This window comes from Scyliorhinus canicula, chromosome 5 (assembly GCF_902713615.1).
Source record: "Scyliorhinus canicula chromosome 5, sScyCan1.1, whole genome shotgun sequence".
In the NCBI taxonomy this organism is placed as follows: domain Eukaryota; kingdom Metazoa; phylum Chordata; class Chondrichthyes; order Carcharhiniformes; family Scyliorhinidae; genus Scyliorhinus; species Scyliorhinus canicula.
This window is the reverse complement of record NC_052150.1, coordinates 19779219-19804286: the sequence shown is the minus strand read 5'-3', so window position 1 is coordinate 19804286 and position 25068 is coordinate 19779219. Positions and strand designations below refer to the sequence as shown.

General features: G+C 45.6%; 1 protein-coding gene across 8 annotated transcripts in view; it reads right to left on the bottom strand.

Moving 5' to 3' along the window:
• Window positions 1-3346: 3346 nt before the first annotated feature.
• The window catches only part of mylk4b (myosin light chain kinase family, member 4b), a 202623-nt gene continuing 180901 nt past the window's right edge, over window positions 3347-25068 (bottom strand). For 2 of the 8 annotated variants that reach the window (XM_038796738.1, XM_038796732.1), the window contains exons 11-12: window positions 24429-24581; window positions 23057-23534 (exon numbers count right to left, since the gene is read on the bottom strand). In XM_038796738.1, the coding sequence (XP_038652666.1) occupies window positions 23300-23534; window positions 24429-24581 (388 nt within the window). In that variant the 3' untranslated portion in view covers window positions 23057-23299. Of the gene's footprint in view, window positions 5163-10396; window positions 10530-23056; window positions 23535-24428; window positions 24582-25068 lie in introns of those variants that run through there. The other 6 variants (XR_005460617.1, XM_038796735.1, XM_038796733.1 and 3 more) reach the window with 6 other exon arrangements.

Below are 25068 nucleotides of genomic sequence, written 5' to 3'. Positions count from 1 at the left end.
TATCATGGATATATCTTGGAACAACGGGAATCTTCTATATAAAGTGTGGTTAGTAATTCATACATCTTGATTGTATGAGAGTAGAATAGCCCTGTTTGCGTGCATTTGTCTTTTCTTTAATAAATAGTTTTTAGTAATTGTTACACAAGGACTGAACTCTGTATTCTCACGGTGGTTTCACTAGCTTCCTCACACAAAAGTAAAATAAAACAGTGCACCCGACCCATGAACCAGTGTTGGAAATTGGGATACACTCGCAAAAAGCATCAGCGTGCTTCGTGACACTCTCTATAAATCAAACACCAGTGGGAAACTGCGGGAATGGGATCCTTTTGCTCCCAATATAGGACACAGTTGACTTGCATCGCGCTCCAAAGTAAAGTCAATGGCACCCTTCAGCATGAGGAAACACATTATAGCAAAGCACAATGCTCCCTTCACCTGCTTATTATGGATAGAATAACAATGTGTTTTGTTTTCAATGAATAATTCTCAATGAGCTATGAGAAATTATAAATATCTCCAGCAATAGCCTGGAAGAAGTTAGGTGCAGAAAATTCATTGCCACAGTCACCTTCACTACCGCTGGCAATAGGGTACTTGCCCCACTCTGAGGTTGCAGCAATGGCTTCAACAGGTGTCAGATTTTAGTTAGGACAAATCAGCTGAAGCACAGACATCTCATAGATTGTTCGCTGCTGAGGCTAAGTATTGCTCCCTGAACACCCCGCGCAGAAGTGGCCTCCTAAGAACCCTTCACCACCCCTCGTCCTCCCTCTCCCGCCAGCTCGTCTCGCTCCGCATGGCCTCTGTTTATTTGCCGAGTCAGGTTACAATCCCAGGGAAGCTCCTGACGGTTCGTACAGACGTAGGAACCACTGGTGTCTGTAAAGGTTCCTCCAGAACATGCCATACCACCTGCTGTATGACTTTTGCAACTTGAAAAACTATGGAAAGCACCAAAAAAAAAGGGGGCGATCCTTCCTGTTGCTCATGCATGTATAGCTGTGCAAGGTTAAGTGATGGTATTGGCTGGAGTGTGGAGCTGCAAAATGGCACTGTTGGCATCAAACCAGCATTGCATGTCAATTGGTGTCATGATCGGTCCACACTGCCTTCCTCGAGTCGTCCACTGTGTGCAAGCTATCGTACTCACCTCAATGGTGCCTGACACGATTTGCCCCAAAATTGTTCTGCAGATGCCACTTTGGAGCTCTAAGGGTACAACAATCAGGCACAAAATAATTCCAATTTCTTGCCCCAGAAGGTTTATTAAGAACAATCATACTGCTGTAAAAAGCTTGGCTCCTCCACCTCAAAAGAGAAAACCTCACATGGCTCTGAAATGTGTACATTTGAGTAGTCCCCCAAGCTGAAGACATAAAGGGCACATTACAATGAGGGTTCAGTGTTGAAGTGACATTTAAAAGTCTTGAAACCTGACGCCAGTATATCCTAAAGGGATTGCACAGTCGGTGCTGCCAGTTATGAAACACCATCAGCATTTCAACTATGACATATAAACAGCACGCCCGGCACTCACTTGCAAGTAACATTTTATACAAGACAGTTATCTGTTGACAGCCTGGCCTTTATGGCAAGTGCACAGAACACTCTGCAGTTTCTCAACTGAGGCACGCAACATTATTCACATTCAGAAGATATTTTGAATAAAGATATCAAAAAAACATGCAATATTGTACCAGAGGCTGGCTTGGCATGCTCCCTCCAATATGACTGAAAGTAAGTAAACATGGCAAAAAAAACATAAAATAAAGCACATTAATGACCTTTCAGCTTCTATAGGCACTAAATCAACCCACTTGTTTCCACAGATTTCAAGTGTTTTCACTATTTCTGTTTATACTTTCCTAAAATTCATTAAAAGCAGTGCTGGACAGAAAAAAGTCAAAAGTCTCTGTCTACATGATATCATAACGCACGTACAGCAGACTTCTTTCAATATCAGGATGCTAATACTAATCTGTTTTCACAGCATTTATATTGTCACATCAATTCAACTGGTTTCATTAAATGTACAAAAAAGGATGCAGTTATTCACACTTAGTAAATAAACCTGTGCACTTATGAAAAGGGAGTGTAACTCTACTATGTATTAAGGCGGCACAGCGGCTCAGTGGTTAGCACTGCTGCCTCATAGCGCCAGAGACCTGGGTTCAATTCCGGCCTTGGGTGACTGTGTGGAGTTTGCACTTTTTCCCCGTGTCTGCGTGGGTTTCTTCCTGGTGCTTGAGTTTCCTCCCACAGTCCAAAGATGAGCAGGTTAGATGGACTGGCCATGCTAAATTGCCCCTTAGATTGCCCTTGAGTCTAAAGATGCGCAGGTTAGGTTACGCGGCTAGAGCGGGGTGGGTGGGGGAGTGGACATGGGTAGGATGTTCTTTCAGAGGGTCGGTGCAGGTTCGATGGGCCGATAGGCCTCATTCTGCACAGTGGGGATCCAATGATTTTTTAAATCAAACTGTGCAATAATCAGTTTAAACTGCAACAATCATTTTGCAAATGCTTGCGAAATGTATATAGCATGCCTCTACAAACAAAATAAATTTTTAAAGCAGCTTTTAGCTATCACATGAACTTTGCCATATTACTCAGCAATTAAAGATCTAAATATTGATTTGAGCATCTCAACGAAATTGCAAACGGGAAAAGGTAAATTGATAATATTTGTACAACTCCATTAACACCCTGGTAAGCAACAGGGCTCACAGAGTCAAAATAATCAGATAATCCGCAGTGAAAATATAGTGAGATTAGAGTGGAACGTTGAAATATTATATTTCAAGCCAATTGCTCTTCACTAACAATGGCTCACGTTACAGTAGCTTTGAAAACATTGTTACAACTCAATTTGCTTGTTTCAGTTTGAATTAGAAAGAAAATGTGAAGCGGGGACTTTAATTTCTTTTTCAAATTGAGGGGAACAAAATAAGCTTGCAGAGGGCCAGACTTTGCACTTTATGGATACCTCTATGAGATGCAAATTGGATATGTAATACGTTTAAAATAAAATATCAGAGGTATAACTGTTTTTATACCTTTTAAGAGCCAGGCGCTAAAAATTACGTTGTCGTAAAGTCACTAGCACTTAATTTAGTTAAAATGTTTTTAAAAAAAGTTTTACTATGCAAATATCCATTTAAGATTTTACATTAAAAAACAAAAAAAATGGAACGATGATATTTTATGACCTTAGTGCATTTCGCTCACCCGCTCACCCTTCTAGTTTTCCTCATCGAGTTTTCCCCATGTGCTCTACATCATTTCACAGAGGTAAACCTGCCAGATGAGCAGCCCAGGGTGACCCAGGTCAACTCACTGCCTCATTTCTGACCCCTCTCAGTGGGGAAGGGTATTCCGCCATTTTCACAAGCAGACAGGTTACGTTAGCAATCACCGCACCTTACAAGACCCAAGGTAGCACTGTGAGCGGTATAATTTGAACAAAGCAACACTCGCAGGGATAAAGTAGCAACATTTTCCACCCACTGATTCGGAATGGGCAGACAGCACGGTTTAATGTCAAAAGTCAGACTGCCTTTAGTGCAAACAAATCTTTATTTTCCTGACATTCCATTCATGGAGTGCATATCTTAAGATTGATACTGGTGCAGCTTTCTTCTGAATGCCCACCTGCACCAGGGTAGGAGAGAACGTTGCGTTTCACATTTTCGGACTCATGTATAGACTCAGTTCTGAATATTGTTGAGACTTCCAAGAGTTGGTTTGCAAAAAGCTGACGCAATAGCCCCTTTTCTGTTGGTTACGTTCGTGGAGAAGCCTGCCTTAAAGTTTTTTTGCTGAAACTTTAAGATTTAAGTTTAAAATGTTGGGGGCAGCAGGCAGAGAAAATATCGGCAGCTCAGCTTTTTCAGGTAGCCCTTTTTGCCCCCAAAGATAACACAGTGGACTTTTGGCAACTAGTTTCAGTGGCTAGCTTCATGCAGCATGCAGTAACACTGCGGCAAAACAGCAACACCGCAACATCAAACACCTTTACTTCAAACAAAAAATCACAAGGGGTCTATTCAGCTGCTTGCTAATGGAACTGAGAGTCCAACTATCTGCAAGTGTCGAGCATAACGGGGCTGTCAAACAGTAAAATCCAAAAGTACGGAAATGAACAAGAGGGTAACAGTACCTCAGTCCTACTGCTGCCAACTGCATTATTCCAAGGCACAAAATTACCCTCTAGTCGACGAACTGGAACTTTGAAAATATATTTGAAAAAAGCCTTGCGGGCAAGCTATCTGTTTGAAGGCTTTCCAGCTCCACAGAGAATTAAGCCAAAGAAATTTAGGAATCGTAATTTAAAAAAATATATTTCATGGGGGATGTGACATCACTGGCTGGGCCTGGTTTTATTGCCCATCCCTAATTGCCCTTGAAGAGGCAGTTAAGAGTCGACCACTTTGCTGTGGGTCTGGAGTCACATGTAGGCCAGACCGGGTAAGGGTGGCAGATTTCCTTCCCCAAAGGACATTAGTAAACCAGATGTTTTTTTAAAAAATCACAATCGATGGTAGTTGCCATGGTTATCATGGCTGAGATTTGCTTTACAACTCAGATTTATCAATTACATTTAAATTCCACTCGTCACTGTTGTGGTATTCCAACCCAGGTCCGGATTCAGTGACATTACACCATTCCCCGTCCCGTTAAGGATAACAAACCTTAATACTGGGGTGTTTCGAATTTGATGATAATTCTGCTGTCGCCTGCGCTTAATGTTCGACGTCTAAATGATAAATACACTTTACACCTTAGAAAAAGCTGGCCATTAAATTAATATAGACATTGAGATCTTTATAAAAAAGCTACAATCACACCACAACTGCACTCCCTTCTTAGAAAGATTTTTTTTTTTTAAATCCAAAAGACACCTTTGCATTTTTATGAATGGCGGTTGGGTTGCTCAAACTTGGCATTTCTAAAGCAGAACCTGATTGCATTTAGAGTTCAAGAGTAAATGAAGGCGTTTTGGCAAAGGCTGTGAGGAAAATCCTGTGTGCTGCTGTCCTGGCAGGAAAGGGGCACTTGGTCATTGGTCCAGTCACAGACGCTCATAATTCAATAGAGGCCAACGTCCCAGAATTGAGCTTCTTCAGTCGATTTGCAGCGGTTACTGCGTAGTAGTTCTTCTACACAGAAAGAAGAATAAAATGAGATTTACTTGTTTCCCCCTCCCCCCCCCTTTTGAAATCAGTCTGTGCCAGAACCGTGGGAAGGTAATCCGTGGCTCATTATTGATGTGAAGATGTCACATTTTGGCAAAGCAAACACTCCTGACATGAACTTACTGCATCGCCATGTATTAAACTATTGATATCACGTGACCCCTTTAAATAGGTCCACAATCATTACAGCTCAGCTATAATGAAAGAAACACAATGGCACGTCCATTCAAACTGGAGTACACCTGGCAGGATGAGAATACAGGCTGGCATCTCAATCTGCTCTCCTCTCCATTGTAACCTGCTCCTTGCTTGTTATCCAATGATATATTTTCTTGTGGGGTGTCAGTGATGAGTGATAGATCACTTGCGGAGTCTGGGTTGTATGGCAACGTACACTTTTGTAGCATATCATAGTCTGGACTTAGGCATAGGGATCACATGGACAACCAGAAATCACTCCCACTCTTCCCACCTCCTTTTGGCACATGTTGAACCGCTTTTCAGGTCAATAGTCAACCTGCTTGGCCACATTATGACCTCATCTGCCTTGGCCAATCCCAGAGCTTCTGACCCAGAGGTCGAGAAGCTCCCCATTGTGTCACAAGACCTCCACTGGGCTCACTGAGCCACACGACCTCCACACTCATCAAAAGGAGAAGCTAATAAATATTCTCTCTTTCCCTTGATATCTGTGAGCTCCAAGTTGCCCACCTAGCCTGGTAGCAGCAGTGTAACCTATTAATTTGATTGATTCTGCCTGGATCTTCTTCCGCAAGACTTTTAGTTAAAAATAAATAAAACAGGATTGCCAGAAATTTCAATAAACTTTCCATTCACTTGACCAGTTCAACCTCCAACAACACGCAAATGTCCCTCAGTCAGAAATGTAGGACAAGTTGCTCATCAACCAGAAATTAGGAGGGCTGTGTTAGAATGAGTCTTTCAAAATTTAGCCAATACTTTACTTCTAAAGATAGCCCTTTTCAAAGAAGTAATGATTTCTGTTTCAAATGGCTCAATATTCCTGCTAAAATAATGGGTGGAGGTTGGTCCTCAAATGATTTATCATTTATCTGCTAATTTTCACCACTGTAAATTCTAATCTGTAAGAATGTTAAAGGTAACTTTGAAAGCATAAACTTTACAAGACATGTTAGAAGATAGGCGGGATTCTCCGATAATGGGGCTATGTCCACACGCCAGCGGGAAAACCAGTGCCAACCATTCCGGCGTCAACAGCCCCCGAAAGAGAGGAATTCTCCAAACTTTCGGGGCTAGGTTGTCGGCGGAGTGATTGGCGGCGCTTCAGCCGGCGCCGAAGGGCTGGCACGCGTTTGCACATGCGCGGACCGGCTGGCGTATTTCCGCGCATGCGCAGACCAGCCGCCGTATTTCCACGCATGCACGGGGGGTTCTCTTCTCCGCGCCGGACCCCGGGCAATATGGCAGAGCCCTACAGGGGCCCAGTGTGGAGGAAAGTAGGCCTTCACGGAAACAGCCCACCCACAGGATTGGTAGGCCCCGATCGCAGGCAAGGCCACCATGCCCCCCCCCCCCCTCCCCCCCCAGGGTCGGATCCCCAGGAATCCCCCCAGAAAATTACCTGCCAGGTCCCGCCGTGCGTGAGGTGAGTAATTCACACCGGTGGGACTGGCCAAAACTGGACGGTCACTCGGCCCATGGGGTCCGGAGAATCGCCGGGGGGGGGGGCGCTGTCAACGGCCCCCGACCGTTGTGGCAGGAATCCCGCTGGCCCCTGAAAAATGGTGCTGGAGAATAGGGCAGCCGGCACGGGGCGTGGGGGGGGGGTGGCGGGTTTCGCGCCTGCCCCCGGGAATTCTCCGACCCGGCGGGGGGTTGGAGAATCCCGGCCTTGGTGATCAACAGTGATGATTCTTGCTTTGCATAGGGAGGAGATTGGCAGACATTAATTTCAAAGGGACTGAACCTCAATCTTAGGCAAGGATGCTGACGTGCTACTATTTTGTCATCTAAGTTTTATGTCTCAGAGACATTTTTAAAAATTAATTTACGGGATGTGGGTGTCACTGGTTAGGCCAGCATGTGTTGCCCATCCCTAGTTGCCCTTCAGAAGGTGGTGATAAGCTGCCTTCTTGAACTGCTGCTGTCCTTCAGGTGTAGGTACACCCACTGTGCTGTTCGGGAGGGCGCTCCAGGATTTTGTCCCAGTGACAGCAAAGGAACGGAGTTATATTTTCAAGTCAGGGTGGTGAGTGACTTGGAGGGGAATCTCCAGGTGAGGGTGTGCCCAGGTAACTGCTGCTCTTGTCCTTCTAGATGGTAGTGATCATGGGTTTGGAAGGTGCTGTCTAAGGAACCTTGGCGAGTTACTGCAGTGCATCTTGTAGATGATACACAGGTTATCACTGCCGGTCAGTGGTGGAGGGTTTTGAATGTTTGTGGAAGGAGGAGCAATCAAGTGAGCTGCATTGTCCTGGATGGTGTTGAGCTTCTTGAGTGTTGTTGGAGCTGCGCTCATCCAGACAAGTGGAGAGTATTCAATTACACTCCTGACTTGTCCCTTGTAATGAAAATGAAATGAAAATGAAAATCGCTTATTGTCACGAGTAGGCTTCAATGAAGTTACTGTGAAAAGCCCCTAGTCGCCACATTCCGGCGCCTGTCCGGGGAGGCTGGTACGGGAATTGAACCGTTCTGCTCTCCTGCTTGGTCTGCTTTAAAAGCCAGCGATTTAGCCAAGTGAGGAAAACCAGCCCCTGTAGATGGTAGACAGGCTTTGAGGGGGTAAGGAGGTGAGTTACTCGCCGTAGGATTCCTAGCGTTTGACCTGCTCTGATCGCCACAGTATTAATGTGGCTAGTCCAGTTCAGTTTCTGATCAATGGTAACCCCCAGGATGTTGATTGTGGGGGATTCAGCGATGGTAATGCCATTGGAAGTCAAGGGGCGATGGTTAGATCCTCTCTTGTAGGAGATGGCCATTGATGACACTTGTGTGGTGTGGTAACTTGTCACTTGTCAGCCCAAGCCTGTTTATTGTCCAGGTCTTGTTGTATTTGGACAAGGACTGTTTCATTATCTGAGCAGTCGCGAATGGTGCTGAACATTGTGCAGTCATCTGCAAACATCCCCGCTTCTGACCTTATGATGGAAGGGAGGTCATTGATGAAGCAGCTGAAGATGATTGGGTGATGGACAACAAACAAACGAAGAGATTAGTGATAAGCTAAAACCGTGAAAGATGTGCACAAACTGGAGGATGTTCTGTGTATCCTTCACAGGTAGAAAGACAAATGAGGAAGTTCTGAAAATGGCTGGACAGAAGAGGAAATTCATGTTTGACCATCGAAGATAGAAAGATACAATACTTCAATCACATTATTACGACAACACATTATTAGATGGTGGATAGAGACAATTATTGGAAGGGAAAATCAACAGAAAACATAGGAGACGGAAACATGGGAGAAAACGGATGACGGATATAATGGACTGGATACTGTTGACAAATAAGGAATAGGGAAGAGAAGCACAGGACGGGCAGCGAATCTGTCAACCTGCTGGGAAGAAAATGATACCAACGGACAATGAATAATTGGGTTGCGAGAACAGAAGTAAAATTAATCCCAAATGCAAGTTTACAACAGATACATTTGTAATGACATTGTAAGCTCAGAAACAAATTCCATTCAACACTCATTAAGATTGATGAATGTTGTAATGCAAGAAAAGTTCCGAGAAGATATAAAACCTAAAATTACACAATTTGCCAAATTTGTGACTATTGGTGCGAGGCTTGGAATATAGTTAAAAATATCATGTGAATAATACAAGAGCCAGATAGTAATGCAGGTTGAAGTATGGCCCATAAATTTTAACATGTGCTTTTTCCCCAGGTGTTCAGATTTCAGTACTGAAATTATTTAGGTTAAACATTAGAACATTATGTTACCAGCATTTTATTTGGAAAAGTAAGCTACCAAATAAACCACAGGCACTTGCAAAACAGATAAGTTTTGGGGTAGAAATTATTGTCCCTACTTTATTGAAGCCGTGGCTTAGTTGGTAGCACCCCTGGCTTCTCATGGGGTCAAGTCCCATTCCAGGGCATGAGCTCAAAAATCAAAAGCTGACACTCTACCGCAGTACCGACAGCATGCTGCACTGTCAGAGCTGCCGTCTTTCGAAAGTAGTCGTTAAGCCAATCAAGGCCCTGTCTGCTCTCTCAGGAGGTTGTAAAGGATCCCATGGAACTATTTCACAGAAGAGCCAGAGGAGTTATCCCTGGTTTTCTAAACAATACTCATCTCTCAATCAACATTGCCAAAAACAGATTTGGGTCATTGTCACATTGCTGTGTGCAGGTTGGGTGCTGTGCGTCCCACATTACAACAGTGAAAAATGTCCTGTGGTCATGAAATGTGCCGATATAAACGCTAGGTTTTTTTTAAGTTGCAGTGGGAGGAATGCACAAAGAGTCTGATGTCAATTTCTATAAGGCAGCCAATTTTCCTGATCTTTATCCCTACGGAAATCCCAATTCCTGACCATAAAGTCAGGAAAAATGGCAGGGACCCATTTTGCTGGTCTCACTTTCCTTCACCTTGAGTGTTTCATTGAAGAGCAATTATAAATGGGTGTTGTGACCACTGCCAAGTCCCTGTGGTGCTGCAGTATAGTGTCAAGAACAGTCGCAAGATTTTTTGATTCAATTCAGACTCTCCTCTTTCCCATTGATAATGTTTTAACTTTACGGCCTTCTGGCTTCTGCTCCCCAGAGGCCTGCACCTGTGCAGGAACTCCCACCAGCTGTTGCCGGTACTAAGTCCTGCCGGGAACTGGTCTGCCCTGTGGTGTTCCTACGCCATGTTAATCGTTTTGAGTAGGCAACAGCAGAGTTTCTGAGCATGGACAGGAAGAGTGGACTTGTGCAGCGTCAGTCAGGGTGGAGAGGAGCGGGGAAATCTGCAGCTGAAATCCCTAAAAATAATTTCTGCGCCGTAGCCTCTTGCAAACTTGCCAGAGCAGCTGCACATGCCGCCCACTGAACCGGGAGACACCCCAAAAAGTACAAAGCATTTTAATTTCGGCTTCCAAAAATTTCAAATCACTTTTAAAAATGGGCCACACTTCAAATCCGTACTCCAGTTTGGAAAAGGGGGAAAACACAGAAATGGAAAATGCTTCATCTAATTCCGTTGTAAGCTATCGTTGTACCTTCCACAGCCGTCGCACCATGTATTTCTGAAGAAGGATCTGGGACTTGAGACGAACCTTACATTGTTTAGCTTTCTCTGCTACGTTATTTAGCCAGGGTTGTTTGAGGCACTGGGTGGCGCTGGCTCTTGCACTGTAAAGAGAAGACAAAGATCCATCATGTTTCTATGCATTGGGACATCTTAGGCTGCGATTGTGGCAATTTTAATCAGGGCACTGGAAGGCTTTCAGCTGTAGTAACAATAAAAATAACAAACTCACACATGCACACACACCCACATGCACACACGTACACGCAAACACCCATGCATCAGGTCATAGCGATGCCTCCATGATGATTCATAGAATTCAAGTCAAGACATGCAAGTTAAGAACAAGAACGTTGTGTGTCTTTAATACATGCCTAACTGGTGCCCTCAGCCAACCTCGGAAGAAGGTAACTGATGAGTGCCAGTAACACAAGCAATTACTTTCCTCCACGCACACTTCAAAACCAAAATAACCTCAAAAACGTCTATGGCCGGGAACATTTTGTGACATATCTATTTCCAATATTATTAGTTTCCAATAGGAAAAACAGTCAAAAGAAAAAAGAGAAATAAGAGTCCAGGCCCAAACTGGTCAATTCTGCCAGGCAGCTTGAACCAGAGGGTCTTTAACATTTGTATGTTCACGATTCTCTTGGCGTGTCGCCCATTCTGCCATCAAAACCAGGCTGTAAGTTAAAATAAATATTGATACTGTTGGAACCAACAATTCTACGGACACGTGCTTGTAGGATTAGAATAGCGGTTTTAATATACTTACAACAGAGCCAGCCTGTTAGCCGTTGAACTTTCGGTGAACTGGCCGGCTGACCCTGTGGCACTGATCTTTATACAGCAGCTCCCGGGGGGAGGAGTCCTGGGCGGAGCCAAGGGAGGAGCCCCGTACAACTCGAGCATTCCCAGAGCTACTCCCCCTGGAAGTCAGATAGTGCAACTGCACTTACGATATAGACACATGTATATACAGGTTATAATCCGGTGTGAATCACATTCACCACAGATACATTTCCATTGCATTTGTGGTGATCTTGCAGCAGAGGGAGAGGGTACAGCACCCAGGTCCTACAATCAAAATGATACCAAGTTAATATTTTGGGGGCTTCTTTTCTTGTTGAAGAAAATCAGTTTTCCAGGTCATTTACTTGTGGTTAGCGTTTTGGGAACTATAGAGCCATCGGCTGGAATTTTCTCAGTTGGCTCACAATCCTAACATCGAGACTATATACAAGTCCCGAGACCACACTTACCAGCATGGCCTTAAGGGTGGCAAGCCAGTTTAATGGTTGTTTCCATGTCCACTGCCCTATTAAGGACGGCAGGCAGGAGCGCACCTGAGGCAGGAAGCCCACAGCACAAGATGGCTGGCAGCTCCACTAGGAGAGACGGGGCGAGGCTGAGGCAGAGAGGCAAGCCTCAGGGAGCCTCAGCAGGTTGGCACTCTCTTCTGTAATAAAGAGGCCACAGGCTGGTACGACCTCCTCCCCAACATTGGTTTTGGCTGCAGATATAGCTTTTAACCCTGGTGGCCCCTTCATTGGGGCAAGGGGCCTGTGGCTCCAGCAATCCCCCGACCTGCCACTGGGAGGCTGCCCCCATGGAGCTGCAGGAGTCCCCACACACGGGACTGCTCCCATAGTGGGAAGCTGCCCCTAAGTGGGGCCCAATTGGCTTCCTGTCTTTATAGAGCTAGCTGCCAATGTTGTTCCCAGTCCTGGATCCCCTGGGAACTTCCTCCATTGGAGGAAGACATTGGGGAGCCAGCCTGACTTGCCTTCCCACTAGTTTCTCAATTCCAACCCGTCCCCATGTGGTCAAGAAATCTCTCTCCCCCCCCCCCCCCCCCCCCGCCCACCGCATAACATTGTGCAGCACGGATTGAGGCCATTCGCCCCATTTTGCCCAGAAAGAGCTATCCAATCATGTCAACACCCCTGCCATTTTTCCCATTACGTGGAGATGCCGGCGTTGGACTGGGGTGAGCACAGTAAGAAGTCTTACAACACCAGGTTAAAGTCCAACAGGTTTGTTTCGAATCACTAGCTTGCGGAGCACTGCTCCTTCCTCAGGTGAATGAAGAGGTATGTTCCAGAAACATATATATAGACAAATTCAAAGATGCCTGACAATGCTTAGAAGGCGAGCATTTGCAGGTAATTCAGACTTTACAGATCCAGAGATAGGGGTAACCCCAGGTTAAAGAGGTGTGAATTGTCTCAAGCCAGGACAGTTGGTAGGATTTCGCAAGCCCAGGCCAGATGGGGGGGGGGGGGGGGGGGGGGGGGGTGAATGTAATCCCAGGTCCCAGTTGAGGCCATACTCATGTGTGCGGAACTTGGCTATAAATGTCTGCTCGGCGATTCTGCGTTGCCGCGCGTCCATTTTTCCCATTGCCCTGCTAATATTTTCATTCCAACTCGACATCTCATTCCTTTTGAAGGTTAAAGTTGAGACTGCTTCCATCACCTTTTCAGCCAAGCTTTCGTGAAAAAAATATTTTCCAGTTTTCAAAAAACGATGGAAAATATGAAATCGACCCATCTAGTAAATCGAACTGTAAATGTCCTCAATAAAACTTTCAGGTTTATGGGAATTCTTGAATTTAATGAGAAACCTGACGCAGGCCCTAATGCAGCAGGAAAATGGAAGGCCCTTATTAAATGTGAGGTTTCATGCTGCCATTCACACTGCCTGTTAGTCAAAATTAACACAGAGATTCTTCACGTGTCATTTATCCACATAGACAGGTTGTGCTAAGGAGCAGCAAAAGTGCTGACATGTCCAGCTAGGCAGATTGAGGGAACAAGAATAGTAACAAAAGGCAAAGGAAAGACAGTGACAAATAGCAAAAAACATGCTTTTGCCAGAGATATGAGTGAGAAGAAGGAAGGGAGAGAGAGAGAGAAAGACAAGCAACAGATGAAAAAATAGATAGCATCCAAACCGATTAAATATCGCCAAAGATTAGGCAGTAAAGCTTTTATAATAAAGGATTCTGATAAACTAAACCTACTCCTGTCTCCAGTCTTCTCTGTGGCTCATTCAACTAACAAGTGTTGAGTGCAGTGCAACCCTATTGTACTTTGCCTCTCTATTTCCCGAACAACAAAAATGTTTAGTTAAAAAGAAATTCCTCCAGAAATAAATATCACAACAGAGGAACAAGAATGAAAGACAGAGGAGAGAGGGAAACTTCAGCCAAAACAAAGAGAGAAACCAAGTAGGTTAAACTATGTGAGCAGAACTGAACACTTTACGTGCCTCACTCACTGGCTCATTTTCAGAGTTCTCCACAGTGATTAAACCACTCACTGACATTGCTTCGTATAATTTAGACCCTACTGCAAACTGGAACACAAAAAACTGCTTCCCAAATTTATCAACAGCAACTTTGCGCTGGATTTTGCACATGCCGCTTACAGGTTTGAAGGTTGAGTGGGTGGCGGGGCATGTAAAACCCAGCTGGTGACCCTCACGCCACCTACCTACCTACCTGTTGCCTTGAAACTATTAATAATGCTCCCACTGTTAAATTTTCGCGTGGCTGCCGTTGCGATCATGGGCAGTTTACTCCCAGACGTTTCAGCTGGAGGTTGTATGGGGCGGGGATCAAGGTTCCCAGTAAAACATACTCCTTCGTTCCAGTGTCATGCATTTCTGTGAAATTTGAAGTGATCTTTCAGTCTTAAGTGTAACAGAACTGCAGTTATCAATTTTTATCATGAGTGGAGAGGTTCTTCTGAAGTCCACTGAGTTGGTTGGTATGGTATATCTTGCTGCAACAGGGGTCGGAATGTTTCACACGTAGTTCATCAATATTTACTTCGCTTTCCATTTAAATCAAACAACTTTCACGTCTTCCCAGATATGACATAGGAACAGAAGTAGGCCATTCTTCCCATCCAGCACGTTCTACTATTTATTGAAATCATGGCTGATCTTTTTCCGAATTCCATTTACTCGCCTGTGTGGCCTTGCAAAAATCTATCGATCTTAGATTTGAAGTTGTTCATTGAGCTAGCGCCCACTGCTTTTTGGGGAGCAAGTTCCACACTTGCACCACCCTTACAATGAATAAATGTTTGATAACCATCGTCCCAGATAACCTAGCTCTGATTTTAAGGTTCTCGACTCTTCCAATGCAAAATGTTTTGTTTTAGCTTTTTAATCATTTCCTTTCATAATCCTGAATGTCCCCTATCAATCCACTCCTAAACGTTCATATACTCCAGGACATACAAGCACAGTTTATGTAATCCCTCTTCATAATCTAACCCGTGGAGACCTGGTAATAGTTATAAGTGACAGGCAATGGCCATTTCTAACAAGGGAGAATCTAACCATCTACCCTTGACATTCAATGAACTTACCATCATTGAATCCCCTGCCATCAACATCCTGGGAGTTGAACAGAAACTGACTGGACCATAAATAGTAGAGCAGGTCAGAGGCTGGGAGATCTGAGATGAATAACTCACGTCCTGATGCACTAAAAAAATGTTCACCTTCCATTAGGCACGAGTCAAGAGTGTGATGGAATACTCTCCATTTATCAGGTTAGCTCCAACAGGCATTCAGGAAGTTAGGTATCATCCAGCCTGTTTTATCAACACCCAAGGCACCACCTTAACAATTCACCCCCTCCACCTCTGATGCACAGTGGCAGCAGTGTGTCCCAGGTACAAGACGCACTGCAGCAACTCATAAAGGCTCCTTCGAAAGCACCTACCAAACCTGCGACCTCCACCACCTAGATGTAGAGGGCTACCACCTGGGCGAATAGGGGAGCAGACCATGGGAACACCACCACCTGCGAGTTTCCATCCTTGCCACAGACTATCCTAACTTGGAACTACACCGCCATTCCTGCACTCGATCAAAATCCTGGAACTCCCTCCCTAACTGTACCGTGGTTACCCCTACACCACATGGACTGCAATGATTCAAGATGGCTGCGCACCACCACCTTCTCAGGAAAATTAGGCATGTGCAACAAATGATGGCCAAACCAGTAGTGGCAACATCCCACGAAAGTATTTGTAAAAATTCTTTACAAAGTTGTAATGCCAAATGCAATACATTGGGAGCAATTCACCGCTCCCCACACCGGGTGGGAGAATCACGGGAGGGCCGGGCAACTCACGACACGCCTCCCTGGCAGCCCCTGCGATACTCCCTCCCCCCCGCTCGGAGAATCGCCGGTCGCCGTTTTTCACGGCGACCAGCGATTCTCCGGCCCGGATGGGCTGAGCGGCCTGATGTTCCCGACCTGTTCACGCCGGCAGCAACTACACCTGGTCGCTGCCATAGTGAACGTTGCGCCAAAGGTTCGTTTGTGGCTTGTGGGGGGCGGAGAGGGGAGTAAGCACCATGGCCGTGCTCGGGAGGGGACTGGCCCACGATCGATGCCCACCGATCGTCGGGCCGGCGTCTCCAAGGGACGCACTCTTTCCCCTCCGCCGCCCCGCAAGATCAAGCCACCACATCTTGCGGGGCAGCGGAGGGGAAGACGGCAACCGTGCATGCGCGGGTTGGAGCCGGCCAACCTGCGCCTGCGCGGCTGACGTCACTTAGGCGCCGCCGTCGCGTCACTCTCAGCGCGCCGCATGAGTCAAGGCCCGGCAGCCGAGTTCCTCACAACGCTGCTGCTAGCCCCCTTGGCGGGGGGGGGGGGGGGGGGGGGGGGGGGGGGTGAATAGGGTGCGAGGAGCGGCCACCGACGCCGTCATGAAACTCGGTCGAGTTCACAACGGCCTTCCCGATGCCGCGCTGGAGCGGAGAATTCCGCCCATTATACTTCAGAAGTGCTCTAACCAGGGTTGTGTATAGCTGTCAAAAACATCCTTTATGTTCTAACCTGCATGCATTAAAATCCAACAATCTATCATCCTTTCTTATTTTTTTCTTTCTTCCTGACCGCTGCATTATGGTGATCTGTGCATATGGGTCCCGAGACCCATTTGGGCCTCACTGATCCTAGTGTGAGACCATTTAAAAATGACCAGAACTATCCCTGAACTCCATTTGCTGTGGCTTCTCCCATTCACTTAGTCTGTCAGTGTCTGCAAAAAACACAGAAAATGCTGGATAAACTCAGCAGGTCTGGCAGTATCTGCGTAGAGAGGAACAGAGTTAATGTTTCGCATCAGTATGACTCTTCTTCCAAGCTGAAGAGGAGTTGAAATGTGATGGATTATATAGTTGGAGGTGGGGTGGAGAAGGTGGAGTGGAATAGAAGGTCAGGGATAGGTGGGGGGTAAGGAGAGATTGACAAAGATGTCATGGACACAAGACAAAGCTTTTCCTCTACAGCTCGGAAGAACAATGATGTGGACTTGAAACATTAAAGGTGGCACGGGGGCACAGTAGTTAGCACTGCTGCCTCACAACATCAGGAACCCAACCTTGGGTGACTGTGTGGAGTTTGTATGTTCTCCCAGTGTCTGCGTGGGTTTCCTCTGGGTGATCCGGTTTCCTCCCACAATCCAAAGATGTGCAGGTTAGGTGGATTGGCCATGATGAAATGCCCCTTACGGTCCTAAGATATGCAGGTTAGGTGACGGGGCTGCAGGGGAGTGGGCCTGGTTAGGGTCCCCTTTCAGATGGTGGGTGCAAACGCAGTGGGCCAAATGACTTACTTCTGCACTGTATAGATTCTATGATTAACTCTGTTTCTCCCTCCACAGATGCTGTCAGATCTGTTGGGTTTGTCCAGCATTTTTTGCTTTTATTTCAGATTTACAGCACCCACGGTATTTTGCTTTTATTCTAATGTTTCTTTGCAATTACTGATCCCAACCAATCCTGTGTCATCTGCAAACATAGATGTATGTCTCTCTATTGTGTTACCAGAGTCATTTGTCCCTCGCACAAATCGTAGTTAGACACCTCTAGTGAGTACCTTCCAATTCAACGACATACAAATATCCCAACTCCCTGTCTTCTATCATTGAAGCAACCTTCTAACCAGCCCAGCAATTTGACTTCAGTTCCATGAGATTTAATTTTAGCTAAAAAGCCTTGAATGTGACAGGGTGAACTCCACTTCATCCTGTGCCAGACTGAGTCTTATTCAGTTTAAGGTATTGCACAGAACGCATTGGATCAAGGCGAGGATGAGTGGTTTCTTCCAGGATGTGAAAGACAAGTGTGATTGTTGCTCGCCTGCATTAGCTAACCACACACACACACGCTTTGGTCTTGTCCCAAACTTGCTAGCTACTGGTTTCCTTTTTGAATATGGGGGGGGGGGGCAATTCTCCGCTCCGCGGACCAAGTGCCCCCGTTGTCCTGAACACTGTCGTGTTTCACGACGGCGCGAACAGGGTCCGGGTACAATGTATTCTGGCCCACACAGGGGGCCAGCACGGTTCATGCCGCTCCAGCATCCCTATGGTACCGCGCCAACCCGTGCATGCGCAGTTGGGGCAGCTCAATCCTGCACGTGCACAGTTGGTCCGCGCCACCCTGCACATGCGCGGGGAACTTCTTACACGCGCCGGTCCCGACACAATATGGCGTGGGTGTTCTCAACACTATCTGACACTCCATCCTCAACACTATCTGACACTCCATCAACCCTGGTGTCATCCGCGAACTTACTAATCAGACCGGCTACATTTTCCTCCAAATCGTTTATGTACACTACAAACAACAGAGGCCCCAGCACAGATCCCTGTGAAACATCACTAGTCACAACCTTCCATTCAGAAAAACACCCTTCTGCTGCTGTCCTTTGCCTTCTGTGACCGAGTCAGTTCTCTCTAACCTCTTATCCCGGGTGACTTCACCTTTTGTACCAGGCTGCCATGAGGCACCTTGTCAAAGGCTTTACTGAAGTCCATGTAAACAACATCCACTGCCCTCCCCTCATCAATCATCTTTGTCAACTCCTCAAAAACTCGGTCAAACTAATGAGGCACGACCTCCCCTTCACAAAACCATGCTGTCTATCGCTTATGAGTCCATTTGTTTCCAAACGGGTATAAATCCTATCCCTGAGAATTATCTCCAATAATTTATCTACACCGACTTGAGGCTCACCAGCCTATAGTTTCCTGGACTATCCCAGTGATCTTTCTTAAATAGCGGTGCCACACATTAGCTATTCTCCAGTCTCCTAGGATCTCACCTGCAGCCAATGAGGATACATAAGAACTACGAGCAGGAGTAGGCCATCTGACCCCTCGAGCCTGCTCCGCCATTCAATGAGATCATGGCTGATCTTTTGTGGACTCAGCTCCACTTTCTGGCCCGAACATCATAATCCTTAATCCCTTTATTCTTCAAAAAACTATCTATCTTTATCTTAAAAACATTTAATGAAGGAGCCTCAACTGCTTCACTGGGCAAGGAATTCCATAGATTCACAACCTTTTGGGTGAAGAAGTTCCTCCTGAACTCCGTCCTAAATCTACTTCCCCTTATTTTGAGGCTATGCCCCCTAGTTCTGCTTTCACCCGCCAGTGGAAACAACCTGCCTGCATCTACCCTATCTATTCCTTTCATAATTTTATGTGTTTCTATAAGATTCCCCCCCCCCCCCCCCCCCCCCCCCCCCCCCCCGCATCCTTCTAAATTCCAATGAGTACAGTTCCTGTCTACTCAACCTCTCCTCACAATCCAACCCCTTCAGCTCTGGGATTAACCTAGTGAATCTCCTCTGCACACCCTCCAGCGCTAGTACGCCCTTTCTCAGGTAAAGAGACCAAAACCGAACACAATACTCCAGGTGTGGCCTCACCAACACCTTCTACATTTGCAGCATAACCTCCCTAGTCTTAAACTCCATCCCTCTAGCAATGAAGGACAAAACTTCATTTGCTTTCTTAATCACCTGTTGCACCTGTAAACCAACTTTTTGCGACTCATGCACTAGCACACCCAGGTCTCTCTGCACAGCAGCATGTTTTAATGTTTTATCATTTAAATAATAATCCATTTTGCTGTTATTCCTACCAAAATGGATAGCCTCACATTTGTCAACATTGTATTCCATCTGCCAGACCCTAGCCCATTCACTTAACCTATCCAAATCCCTGCAGACTTCCGGTATCCTCTGCACTTTTTGCTTTACCACTCATCTTAGTGTCATCTACAAACTTGGACACATTGCCCTTGGATCCCAACTCCAAATCATCTATGTAAATTGTGAACAATTGTGGGCTCAACACTGATCCCTGAGGGACACCACTAGCTACTGATTGCCAACCAGAGAAACACCCATTAATCCCCACTCTTTGCTTTCTATTAATTAACCAATCCTCTATCCATGCTACTACTTTACGCTTAATGCCATGCATCTTTATCTTATGCAGCAATCTTTTGTGCGGCACCTTTTCAAAAGCTTTCTGGATACAAAGATGTCAGTCAAGGCCCCAGCAATTTCCTCCCTTGCTTCCCTCAGTATTCTGGGGTAAATCTCATCTGGCCCAGGGGACTTATCTACCTTAATGTCTTTTAAAAGACCCAATAGCTCCTCCTTTTCGATGTTAACATGATCCAGACTGTCCACACACCCTACTCAAGAATCATCTTCCACAAAGTCCCTTTCTTTGGTGAACATTGTTGCAAAGTGCTCAGTTAGTATCTCGCCCATTTCCTCTGGCTCAACACATAGATTCCCCCCACTGTCCTTAAGTGGTCCAATCCTTTCCCTGGCTACCCTCTTGCTTTTTACAAATGAATAAAAAGCTTTGGGATTCACCGTAATCCTACTTGCCAACGACTTTTCATGACCCCTCCAGCCCTCCTAATTTCCAGCTTAAGTACCTTCCTACTTTCTTTATACTCCTCAAGGGTTTTGACTGTCCCCAACCTTCTAGACAGTACAAAAGTCTCCTTTTTCTTTTTGACGAGGTTCATAATATTCCTCGTTATCCAAGGCTCCCTAAACTTCCCATACTTATCCTTCGTCCTCTCAGGAATGTGACTTTCCTGAATCCTAATCAACTGTCGCTTGAAAGACTCCCACATGTCCGATGTTGATTTACCCTCCAACAGCCGCACCCAATCCAAATTCTTCAATTCCTGTCTAATGTTATTGGAATTTGCCTTTCCCCAGTTTAGCATCTTAACGTGAGGGTTACCCTCATTCCTGTCCAAAAGTACCCTTAAACTTACGGAATTGTCGTCACTTCTCCCAAAATGTTCCCCATACCTGAAACCTCAACCACCTGTCCAGGCTCATTCCCCAATACCAGGTCCAGTACTGCCCCTTCCCTAGTTGGACTATCTACATATTCCATCAAGAAGGCTTCTTGGATACACCTTTCAAACTCTGCCCCATCCAAACCCCTAGCACTAAGTGAGTCCCAGTCAATACAGGGGAAATTAAAATCCCCGACCACAACAACAACCCTGTTACTTTTGCACCTATCCAAAATCACACTACCTATCTGCTCCTCTATCTCTCACTGGCAGTTGATCAAAAGACGTGCTGTGGTTAATTTCTGCAAGAGGGGCCCTGGGTGCCTCTTGCTCTGCACTTGCCACACGCACAACAACCAGCATATTAAATGCTTACATGTCTGTTAGAATCTGAAAAGTAGGGGCTGCGCCAATCAATTTCTGGGCTTTTCACTTTCAGCTGTCGGTAAACTAACTGGATGCTTTGAAGACGTGGATTGCCAGCAACACCTTATGTTTATCTAGCACCTTTCATTAATAAACCATCACAAGTGGGCAGCACGGTAGCATGGTGGTTAGCATAAATGCTTCACAGCTCCAGGGTCCCAGGTTCAGTTCCCGGCTGGGTCACTGTCTGTGTGGAGTCTGCACGTTCTCCCCGTGTGTGCATGGGTTTCCTCCGGGTGCTCCGGTTTCCTCCCACAGTCCAAAGATATGTGGGTTAGGTGGATTGGCCATGCTAAATTGCCCATAGTGTCCTAAAAAGTAAGGTTAGGGGGGGTGGGGTTGTTGGGTTACAGGTATAGGGTGGATACGTGGGTTTGAGTAGGGTGATCATGGCTCGGCACAACATTGAGGGCCGAAGGGCCTGTTCTGAGCTGTACTGTTCTATGTTCTATGTTCTAAGGTGTTTCACAGGAGCTTTAGAAGGCAAAATATAGTATAATATGCAGGTTAGATAAGGAGGTGTTCGGGTCAGATGGACACAAGCTCGGTCAAAGAGATAGGTTTTAAGGAGTGTCCTATTGAAGGAAAGTGAGATAGAGAGGTGGAGTTGGGGGGGCTGGGGGGGCTTCCATGAAGGCTGAGGGGACTGGTAGCGGGGTAGCCAGGGGATGGCCAGGGTTGGCCAAGGGGGCACTATCTGGCAGGTCGGGTACGCGCACTGCCTGCGCCATGTTTTACAGCACGACCGCTGTAGGTCGTCACCGTGCGCATGCGCGGCCATGGACCCGGGCATTCTCCAGCTGTTTTTATCATGGGAGCCGGGTGTTTTACGCGGCAGGGCTGCCAGCCCTTCATCGGTCGGAGGAACGGTGAGGGGGCGCCGCCGATTTTTTGATGTACAAGCCCACGGACCCTCCACACTTTGGCTGAAAAACGGTGAATCCAGTCCAGTGTTTTCGATACGATTACAGAGGGTGGAATGTGGGTAACAGAGGCATGAACCAGGGTTTCGACGGCAGATGAGTCGAATCAGGGGTAAAGTTACGCCATGAAATAGAGGTGGAAATAGGCAGTTCTGTGATGGTACAAACCTGAAGATGGAAACTCATCTTGGGGGTCAAGCGTGGCATCAAGGTTGGGAACAGACTGGCTTAATCATTAGTGAGTGTTTCCCTCACTAATGCCAGATAAATTCACTGAAGCCACCGGTTGTGCAGCTGGGGTGATGGTTTGAACCTGGAGGGGGTTACGAAACTGCAGCCAAAGTGTTCCCTGGCTACAGGATTATAGGTGAGATACCCCACCTAGTGGTCTGGCCGATGATGAACAAATTAATGCACATAGATTGCAATAAATTCAAATCTCATTCACTGTGAGCGGTGAGAGAAGTGCGATTTAAATTTGAACATGGGGACACATTTTAGAGTGCTGTTGTATTGCAAAAAATGTAAGTTTGGATTTGCGATGCATCAGACAAGGAAAGTAATTAAAGTCAAAGGACAGTCTCACAGTAGTTCAAAGTCTGTTCTGAAATTGACACGCATAATCCCCAGAATGTAAAGGCGGATCTGTAGGCTGTTGTGGCATATATGCTTCGCAACTGGTAACTTTAAAAAGGTACTATGTGCCCCATTCATAAAGTTTTCAATGTCATGCAAACAGCAATAGTGGAAAAACTGCAGCTAAGCCACAACATGAATGGGTCTCTATATGCTTCTTTCAGCTCATTAAGGTCTCGTCCACAACTGGTCGAAACCCCATATCTTTGAGTGGGCTTACAGGATGTTCACTTTTCAGGCCACATTAAAAGAAAAATCTGAATTTGAAAGAACACACCACCCATTTCTTAACATTTCAAATGGAAACCTTTCTTCAAACTACTCTTTCTTTCTAAATAGGCGCGCTGTCATTCTGTATAATGCAGCATTCAATCGCTTCAAAAGGTCAGTCACAATCACTGTAATTTTGTAAACGTGGATGAGCTGCGATGTGAAGCAGAGTAAAACCTGTTCTGTTGAAAGATGGAAACGGCAGCAACATTGTACAATTTATAACATGTCGAACTGCATGCGGGCATCAAGCAGCTAATGGTCCTTGACGGTAATGTTAGACTTCTTTTGCTATTTTATTTACGAGCTTCATGAACGACATCCTCAACCATCACTCATGCCAGATCATTACGCATGCTATGCAAGATAGGGAGGGCCAGGGCATCAAAAGTAACATGGCCCTGCTTAAGTAGCAAAACAAAGTTGAACATGTTTCCTTGTGTCGAGGCCCACATTCACGAGACACAGGAATCAAACAAGAGTATATCTGTATTCGCATTAAAGTTCATGATCATGTGCACCATGCAACCTTCAATGAATGTGGACAAGGCCAGCGTGACACAAAGCCAAAGGTGCACAGTTTTCATGATAATTGTAAACGAGCCAGGGACCTTGGAACTGAGCTTGGAGTGGAGGTTGTAGTCTGACAACCAGGGATCTTTAAGGGCCACATGTGCACTTATCCTCCAGCTAAAGGGAAATAAGAAATAAAACAACAGCAGTTTATGCACAGTCGATGTTGACTCGAGCTCAGTAATTTGACATCGCTGGGGTGGTTACGGGTGCAATGTATTTATCAGACCTACTTCATTTTATTTGGTTCTTGTAAGAATATTAGATCATTCTCAGATTTCACATTTCCAGTATTTTTGTATTAGATCACTCTTCTCACGTTTAATTTTAATGAATTGTTAGACGCGACACTTTTAAGGGCCGATCCCAAAACAGCAATGGAGCATGCAATTCAAAAATGTTAGTTGCACTATCGATACGAGTGCCTGATTCTTCTTCATCGAACTAGCAATATAATTGCCCCTGAAATCTAGCATCAACTGCCCTCCGTTTCTACAGGGCAGTTTCACCAGAGCTGATTCATTCACGGTGTGTGAATTCTTTACATTGTACATCCACCACTTGCTCCTTGCGGGTGTTTCAGTGACCTGATCATTTTGGTCATCCATATGCTGCTAGTTTAAGTTAATTCACGTTTTTCTACTATCTTCCCAAACTGCACCTGTGTTTCACTTTGTTTGGCTTAATATATGCTTCTTTGCACTGGTCACTTATTCGGCCATTTCGACCTCTCGATGTTTCGTTCTAATTCTCTCGTTAACTTGCTGGTATTCAATGCTCCTATTAAGAATTGCATTTATTCTCGCCTTAAGCCCATTTACCCTTCATATAACTTTAGGGCTTATTTCACTGTCCATTTTTTTTCGTAGCCAGATTAGTAATCTAGTGCATTTAAATTGCATGTAAATATATTGCAGAGTTTCATTTTAAAGTGCCACTAATGGTCAAAAAACTATGAACAACGTGGAATATAACAGTTTGAGTTGAAGCTGTAGCCGGAGCAATGCGTACCCCTTTTCTTTGACGAGGAGCTTTGATATGAATTCTTTGCCATCTTCAGAGACATTTTCAAACTCCGCATCATTCAAGTCACACTCGCACGCAAGGATGTTATTGAGGGTTTCATTGTCGTCATCCCCAAGGAATGGAGACAGTCCACTCAGCCTTCAGATAATAAAAACAGGAAACGCATAGTTAGGATTAACTAATGGCTGATGGGAAAAATACCAGTCTGACCAAACAGAATAGAACATTTGAAATATTCTTTTTTTGTAAACCCAATACACACTCAGCTGCAAACATTTTTTTCAAACAAGGAAGGATGATAAAGGTAACGAGAGAGAAGATTAAAGAATTAGAATATTTGTCCAGCGATTCACACTGAAATAATCAGAGAACATAGAATTTACAGTGCAGAAACAGGCCATTCGGCCCATCGAGTCTCCACCAGCCCTTGGAAAGAGCATCCTACTCAAGCCCATGCCTCCACCCTATCCCCGTAACCCAGTAACCCCCACTTAACCTTTTTGGACACTAAGGGCAATTTAGCATGGCCAATCCACCTAATCCGCACATCTTTGGACTGTTGGGGGGGGAACCGGAGCACCCGGAGGAAACCCACGCAAACCCGGGGAGAACGTGCAGACTCTGC